A 9,140-nucleotide genomic window follows, 5' to 3' on the forward strand; every position below is an offset into this window, starting at 1 on the left:
TTAACCTGTCTAATCTCGTCAGAATTGTATATGTTTCTATGAGATCCCCTCTCATTCTTCTAAACTTCAGTGGATACAAGCCCAATTGATCCAGTCTCTCCACATATGTCAGTCCTGCCATCCCAGGAATCAGTCTGATGAACCTTTGCTGTACTCGTTCAATAGCAAGAACATCCTTCCTCAGATCAGGAGACCAAAACTGAACACAATATTCCAGGTGTGGCCTCACCAATGTTCTGTACAACTGCAGTAAGACCTCCCTGCTCCTATACACAAATCCTCGAACTATGAAGCCAACATGCCATTTGCGTTCTTCACCGCCTGCTGTTCCTGCATGCCAACCTTCAATGACTGATGAACCATGACACCCAGGTCTCGTTGCACCTCCTCTTTTCCTAATCTGTCACCATTCAGATAATATTCTGTCTTCCAGTTTTTGCCCCCAAAATGGATAACCTCACATTTATCCACATTATACTGCACTTGCCATGCATTTGACCACTCACCTAACCTGTCCAAGTCAACCTGCAGCCTCTTAGCATCCTCGTCACAGCTCACACCACCTCCCATCTTAGTGTTATCTGCAATCTTGGAGATATTACACTCAATTCCTCCATCTAAATCATTGATGTATATTGTAAAGGGCTGGGGTCCCAGCACTGAGCCCTGTGGCACTCCACTAATCACTACCTGCCATTCTGAAAAGGACCTGTTTATCCCGACTCTCTGCTTCCTGTCTGCCAACCAGTTCTTTATCCACGTCAGTACATTGTCCCCAATACCGTGTGCTTTAATTTTGCACACTAATCTCTTGTGTGGGACTTGTCAAAAGCCTTTTGAAAGACCAAATACACCACATCCACTGGTTCTCCCTTGTCCACTTGACTAGTTACATTCTCAAAAAATTCGAGAAGATTTGTCAAGCATGATCTCCCTTTCATAAATCCATGCTGACTTGGACCGAAAATATCAGTGCTTTCCAAATGCGCTGCTATTTCATTTTTAATAATTGATTCCAACTTTTACCCCACCACTGATGTCAGGCTAACCGGTTTATAATTACCAGTTTTCTCTCTCCCCCCAGTCCTTAGGAACTAATCCAGAGTTAATAGAATGTTGGGAAATGATCACCAATGCACCTACTAATTCTAGGGCCACTTCCTTAAGTACTCTGGGATGCAGCCTGTCAGGCCCTGGGGAATTATCGGCCTTCAATCCCATCAATTTCCCGAACACAATTTTCTGGCTAATAAGGATTTCCTTCAGTTCCTCCTTTTCACTAGACCCTCGAACCCCTAGTATTTCCGGAAGGTTATATGTCTTCCTTAGTGAAGACAGATCCAAAGTATTTGTTCAATTGGTCTGCCATTTCTTTGTTCCCCATTATAAATTCACCTGAATCTGACTGCAAAGAACCTATGTTGGTTTTCACTAATCTTTATCTCTTCACATATCTAAAGAAGCTTTTGAAGTCAGTTTTTATGCTCCCTGCAAGCTTCCTCTCATACTCTATTTTCCCCTCCTAATTAGACAATTTGTCCTCCTCTGCTGAATTCTAAATTTCTCCCAGTCCTCAGGTTTGCTGCTTTTTCTGGCCAATTTATAAACCTCTTCCTTGTAGATGAACACTGTCCCTAATTTCCCTTGTTAGCCACGGTTGAGCTACCTTCACTGTTTTATTTTTACTCCAGACAGAAATGTGCAATTGTTGAAGTTCATCCATGCAATCTATAAATGTCTGCCATTGCCTATCCACTGTCAACCCTTTAAGTATAATTTGCCAGTCTATCCAAGCCAATCATCGAAGTTACCTTTCCTTAAGTTCAGGACCCTAGTCTCTGAATTAACTGTGTCACTCTCCATCTTAATAAAGAATTCTACCATATTATGGTCACTCTTCCCCAAGGGGCCTCGCACGACAAGATTGCTAATTAGTCCTTTCGCATTACACATCACCCAGTCTAGGATGGCCAGCTCTCTCGTTGGTTCCTCGACATATTGGTCTCGAAAACCATCCCTAATACACTCCAGGAAATCTTCCTCCACCGCATTGCTACCAGTTTAGTTAGCTCAATCTATATGTAGATTAAAGTCGCATGATAACTGCTGTACCTTTATTGCATGCATCCCTAATTTCCTGGTTGATGCCATCCCCAAACTCACTACTACTGTTTGGTGGTCTGTACATAACTGCCACGAGCATTTTCTGACCTTTGGTATTCCGCAGCTCCACCCATACAGATTCCACATCATCCAGGCTAATGTCCCTTCTTACTATTGTGTTAATTTCCTCTTTAACCAGCAACGCTACCCGCCTCATTTTTCTTTCTGTCTAACCTTCCTGAATGCTGAATACCCCTGGATGTTGAGTTCCCAGCCTTGGTCACCCTGGAGCCATGTCTCCGAAATCCCAATTATATCATAATCGTTAATAGCTGCGTGCGCAGTTAATTCATCTACCTTATTACGACTACTCCTCGCATTGAGGCACAGAGCCTTCAGGCTTGTCTTTTTAACACCCTTTGTCCCTTTAGACTTTTTCTGCAATGTCATCGCTTTAGATTTTTGCCTTGGGTTTCTCTGCCCTCCACTTTTACCATTCTCCTTTCCATCTTTTGCTTCTGCCCCCATTTTATTTGCCTCTGTCTCCCTGCATTGGTTCCCATCCCCCTGCCATATTAGTTTAACTCCTCCCCAACAGCACCAGCCAACACTCCCCCTAGGATATTGGCTCCGGTCCTGCCCAGGTGCAGACCGTCCGGTTTGTACTGGTCCCACCTCCCCCAGAACCTGTTCCAATGCCCCAGGAATTTGAATCCCTCCCTGCTGCACCATTCCTCAAGCCACGTATTCATCTGAGCTATCCTGCGATTCCTACTCTGACTAGCACGAGGCACTGGTAGCAATCCTGAGATTACCACCTTTGAGGTCCTACTTTTTAATTTAACTCCTGGCTCCCTAAATTCAGCTTGTAGTACCTCATCCCGTTTTTTACCTTTATCGTTGGTACCTGTATGTACCACGACAACTGGCTGTTCACACTCCCCCTCCAGTATGCCGACAGCTGCTCCGAGACATTCTTGACCCTTGCACCAGGGAGGCAACATACCATCCTCGAGTCTCGGTTGCGACCGCAGAAACACCTTTCTATCCCCCTTTGATGCATTTTGTGAATGCTAATAAGGAAAGGGTATGTATACACATTAAGCGGTCGGCCACTTAATCATGTAGATGAACAAAGGGACCTTGGAGTGCTTGTCCACAGATCCCTGAACGTAGCAGGCCAGGTGGATAAGGTGGTTAAGAAGGCATACGGAATGCTTGCCTTTATTGGCCGAGAGATAGAATATAAGAGCAGGGAGGTTATGCTTAAATTGTATAATACTTTGGTTAGGCCACAGCTGGAGTACTGCATGCAGTTCTGGTTGCCATATTGCAGGAAGGATTTGATTGTACCTGAGAGGGTGCAGAGGAGATTTACTAGGATGCTGCCTGGAATGGAGAATCTTAGTTATGAGGACCGATTGGATAGGCTGGGTTTGTTCTCATTGGAACGGAGGAGGTTGAGAGGAGACCTCATCGATGTCAACAAAATATTGAGGGGCCTGGACATAGTGGATAGTAAGTGTCTATTTCCATTGGTGGCGGGGTCTATTATGAGGGGGCATAGTTTTAAGGTGGTTGCTGGAAGGTTTAGAGGGGATTTGAGGGGGGCTTCTTTACACAGAGGGTTTGAGGGGATCTGGAACTCGCTGCCTGGAAGAGTGGTGGATGCAGAAACCCTCACCACTTTTAAGAGATGGTTGGATGAGCACTTAAAGTGCAGTAACCTGCAGGGTTACAGTCCGAGAGCTGGTAATTGGAATTAGACTGGATGACATTTTGTTGGACGGTGCAGATATAATGGTAAGTACTGCAGGGAATAGGATACGGCCAGGGTGATCTCCTGGACTAGTGTCGATCGCCTGGATGTGTTGGAGAGGAATTTTCCAAGATTTTTTCTCCCTAAATTGGCCTGGGTTTTTATCTGGTTTTTGCCTCTCCCAGGAGATCACATGACTCCGGTTGGGGTGGAGTGTAGAATGTTTCAGTATAAGGGGTGTCACAATTGTGTGAGGCGGACTGGTTGGGCTGGGTGCTCTTTGCCTTTCCGTCATTGTTCATAGGTTTATATATAACCTTCAGGGCTGCTGACCGAGAGCCGTGTGGCTCTTTGTCGGCCGGCGTGGACATGATCGGCCGAAATGGCCTCCTTCTGTGCTGTAAATTTCTATGTTTCTATGTTTCTATGTTTGACCATCAGAGGAACTATCTACTAGTGGACATACTGGTCACCATCCACACTGAGACTGAGAGATAGTCATCCAGAAGGCTCAACTGGTGAAGATATGTCTCCAGTTGAGCATTCTTGATGTCTATCACTCGGCCAGTAATGTTGCCACAGTTCTCCTTTGTCGCAGTATCTGAATGAGAGATGGTGGTCTTGGGGCACAGTGTCCTCCAGGCATTTGGGCCACAGCCATCAGGCTCTTCAGGTAATGCTGCGACATTCAGGAGGAATGGGCTACAAGGCCAGTGGTCATGGATGTGTTCACTTGTCATTTCAGCAGGCTCGGGGTGTGAACGGTATAATAGGACATTGTACACTTTGCAGAAACTCTCACCACTTTTAAGAGATGGTTGGATGGGCACTTAATAGTGTAGATGAACAAAAGGACCTTGGAGTGCTTGTCCACAGATCCCTGAAAGTAGCAGGCCAGGTGGATAAGGTGGTTCAGAAGGCATACGGAATGCTTGCCTTTATTGGCTGAGGTATAGAATATAAGAACAGGGAGGTTATGCTTAAATTGTATAATACTTTGGTTCGGCCACAGCTGGAGTACTGGAGAGAATTCCGCAGATTCACAACCCTCTGAGAGAAGAAATTTCACTTAATCTCAGTTCGAAGTGGGCGACCACTTATTCTACGATCATGCCCTGTAGTTCTCGTCTCACACTAGTGGAAACATCCTCTCTGAATCCACCTTGTCAAGCCCCCTCATAAGCTTACACGTTGGTAGAAATCATCTCTCATTCTTCTGAATTCCAATGAGTAGAGGCCCAACCTACTCAACCTTTCTTCATAAGTCAACCCCCTCATCCCCGGAATCAACCTCGTGAACCTTCTCTGAGCTACCTCCACAGCAAGTAAGACTGTGAGCATGGTGAGACCTCCTATACCTGTGTACACGGTGAGAGCTTCTCTCCCTGTGTACACAGTGAGTCCTCCTATACCTGTGTACACGGTGAGACCTCCTCTTCCTGTGTACACGGTGAGAGCTCCTCTACCTGTGTGCAAGGTGAGACCCCCTATACCTGTGTGCACGGTGAGACCTCCTATAACTGTGTGCACGGTGAGACATCCTATACCTGTGTGCATGGTGAGACCTCCTGTAACTGTGTGCACGGTGAGACCTCCTATACCTGTGTGCATGGTGAGACCTCTTGTAACTGTGTGCACGGTGAGACCTCCTATACCTGTGTGCACGGTGAGACCCCCTATACCTGTGTGCACGGTGAGACCTCCTATACCTGTGTGCATGGTGAGACCTCCTGTAACTGTGTGCACGGTGAGACCTCCTATACCTGTGTGCACGGTGAGATCTCCTATACCTGTGTGCACGGTGAGACCTCCTCTACCTGTGTACACGGTGAAAGCGTCTATACCTGTGTGCATGGTGAAACCTCCTATACCTGTGTGCACGGTGAGACCTCCTATACCTGTGTGCACGGTGAGACCTCCTATACCTGTGTGCACGGTGAGACCTCCTCTACCTGTGTACACGGTGAAAGCGTCTATACCTGTGTGCATGGTGAAACCTCCTATACCTGTGTGCACGGTGAGACCTCCTATACCTGTGTGCACGGTGAGACCTCCTCTACCTGTGTACACGGTGAGACCTCCTATACCTGTGTGCACGGTGAGATCTCCTATACCTGTGTGCACGGTGAGACCTCCTCTACCTGTGTACACGGTGAAAGCGTCTATAACTGTGTGCATGGTGAAACCTCCTATACCTGTGTGCACGGTGAGACCTCCTATACCTGTGTGCACGGTGAGACCTCCTCTACCTGTGTACACGGTGAGACCTCCTATACCTGTGTGCACGGTGAGATCTCCTATACCTGTGTGCACGGTGAGACCTCCTCTACCTGTGTACACGGTGAAAGCGTCTATACCTGTGTGCATGGTGAAACCTCCTATACCTGTGTGCACGGTGAGACCTCCTATACCTGTGTGCACGGTGAGACCTCCTATACCTGTGTGCACGGTGAGACCTCCTATACCTGTGTGCATGGTGAGACCTCCTGTAACTGTGTGCACGGTGAAACCGTCTATACCTGTGTGCACGGTGAGACCTCCTATAGCTGTGTACACTGTGTGACCTCCCATACCTCTGTGCCCAGTGAGATCTCCTATACCTGTGTGCACGGTGAGACCTCCTATACCTGTGTGCACGGTGAGACCTCCTATACCTGTGTACACGGTGATACCTCCTATACCTGTGTGCATGGTGAGACCTCCTATACCTGTGTGCACGGTGAGACCTCCTATTCCTGTGTTCACGGTGAGACCTCCTATACCTGTGTGCACGGTGAGACCTCCTATACCTGTGTGCATGGTGAGACCTCCTATACCTGTGTGCACGGTGATACCTCCTATAACTGTGTACACGGTGAAACCGTCTATAGCTGTGTGCACGGTGAGACCTCCTATAGCTGTGTGCACGGTGAGACCTCCTATACCTTTGTGCATGGTGAGACCTCCTATACCTGTGTGCATGGTGAGACCTCCTATACCTGTCTGCACGGTGAGACCTCCTATAACTGTGTACACGGTGAAACCGTCTATACCTCTGTGCCCAGTGAGACCTCCTATACCTGTGTACACGGTGAGACCTCCTCTACCTGTGTGCACGGTGAGACCTCCTATACCTGTGTGCACGGTGAGACCTCCTATACCTGTGTGCATGGTGAAACCGTCTATACCTGTGTGCACGGTGAGACCTCCTATAACTGTGTACACGGTGAAACCGTCTATACCTGTGTGCACGGTGAGACCTCCTATACCTATGTGCACGGTGAGACCTCCTTTTACTGTGTGCACGGTGAAACCGTCTATACCTGTGTGCATGGTGAGACCTCCTATACGGGTGTGCACGGTGAGACCTCCTATACCTGTGTGCACGGTGAAACCATTTATACCTGTGTGCACGGTGAAAACGTCTATACCTGTTTGCACGGTGAGACCTCCTTTCCCTGTGTGCACGGTCAGAGCTCCTATACCTGTGTGCACGGTGAGACCTCCTATAACTGTGTGCACGGTGAAACCGTCTATACCTGTGAGCACGGTGAGACCTCCTATACCTCTGTGCCCAGTGAGATCTCCTATTACTGTGTGCACGGTGAAACCGTCTATATCTGTGTGCACGGTGAGACCTCCTATACCTGTGTGCACGGTGAGACCTCCTATACCTGTGTGCACGGTGAGATCTCCTATACCTGTGTGCACGGTGAGATCTCCTATACCTGTGTGCATGGTGAGACCTCCTATACCTGTGTGCACGGTGAAACCTCCTATACCTCTGTGCCCAGTGAGATCTCCTATACCTCTGTGCCCAGTGAGATCTCCTATACCTGTGTGCATGGTGAGACCTCCTATAACTGTGTGCACGGTGAGACCTCCTATACCTGTGTGCACGGTGAGACCTCCTATACCTGTGTGCACGGTGAGACCTCCTATAACTGTGTGCACGGTGAGACCTCCTATACCTCTGTGCCCAGTGAGATCTCCTATACCACACCAATTAGTGGAGGTTGGGCCCACCTGGTATGTCCAGGCTGAGCATTATGGGCCGGAACCCTGAAGATTCCATTGCCAGAATTTGTTTTTTATTTGTAAAGTGGACCTTATCGAATTTAATGGAAAGGAAAATCTGTGGGGTGTCAATTCCATTTTGCACCTTCACCGAAGTTGAAATTAACTCCCATTGTCTTTACTCTAAGTCCTTATGGACTGGAGGGGAGCTCATGTAATTCCTATGGACTGGAAACATAGAAACATAGAAAATAGGTGCAGGCGTAGGCCATTCGGTCCTTTGAGCCTGCACCGCCATTCAATAAGATCATGGCTGATCATTCCCTCAGTACCCCTTTCCTGCTTTAACTCCATACCCCTTTATCCCCTTAGCCGTAAGGGCCATATCTAACTCCCTGTTGAAAATATCCAATGAACTGGCATCAACAACTCTCTGCAGCAGGGAATTCCACAGGTTAAGAACTCTCTGAGTGAAGAAGTTTCTCCTCATCTCAGCCCAAAATGGCCTACCCCTTATCCTTAGACTGTGACCCCTGGTTCTGGACTTCCCCAACATCGGGAACATTCTACCCGCATCTAACCTGTCCCGGTAGCTAATGTAACATCACTTTTTAAAAAAGGAGGGAGAGAGAAAATGGGTAATTATAGAATGGTTAGCCTGACATCAGTAGTGGGAAAAATGTTCAAATCAATTATTAAAGATGAAATAGCAGTGCATTTGTAAAGCAGTGACAGGATCGATCCATGTCAACATGGATTTATGAAAGGGAAATCACGATTGACAAATCTTCTGGATTTTTTTGAGGATGCAACTAGTAGAGTGGACAAGGGGACTTCCCCCTCCCTCCCCTTCCCCCTTCCCCCTCCCCCTTCCCCCTTCCCTCTACACCCCCTTCCGCTTTCCCCCTCCCCCTCCCTCCCCTTCCCCCTCCACTTCCTCCCCCACCCCTCCCTCCCCTCCCCTCCCTCCACTTCCCCCTCCCCTCCCTCCCCTTCCCCCTCCCCTCCCTCCCCTTCCCCCTCCCCCTCCCTCCCCTCCCTCCCCTCCCCTTCCCCTTCCCCCTCCCCTTCCCCCTCCCTTCCCCCTCCCTTCCCCCTCCCTCCCCCGCCCTTCCCCCTCCCATACCCTCCCCTTCCCCCTCCCTCTCCCCTTCCCCTTCCCTCCCCTCCCCTCATCCCTCCCTTCCCCCTCCCTCCCCCTCCCTTCCCCCTCCATCCCCTCCCTTCCCCCTCCCTTCCCCCTCCCTTACCCCTCCCTCCCCCTCCCCTTCCCCTCCCTTCC

General features: G+C 48.7%; 1 protein-coding gene across 1 annotated transcript; it reads left to right on the plus strand.

The window, feature by feature from the left end:
- Positions 1 to 6,551: 6,551 nt before the first annotated feature.
- LOC139242839 (uncharacterized) lies at positions 6,552 to 7,391 on the plus strand (the record flags this gene model as incomplete). Its single annotated transcript, XM_070870522.1, has 1 exon — positions 6,552 to 7,391. A coding segment is annotated over exon 1 (840 nt), but the record flags the coding sequence as incomplete, so codon positions are not given.
- Between the last annotated feature and the right edge of the window lie 1,749 nt (positions 7,392 to 9,140).

This window comes from Pristiophorus japonicus, unplaced genomic scaffold (assembly GCF_044704955.1).
Source record: "Pristiophorus japonicus isolate sPriJap1 unplaced genomic scaffold, sPriJap1.hap1 HAP1_SCAFFOLD_1490, whole genome shotgun sequence".
In the NCBI taxonomy this organism is placed as follows: domain Eukaryota; kingdom Metazoa; phylum Chordata; class Chondrichthyes; family Pristiophoridae; genus Pristiophorus; species Pristiophorus japonicus.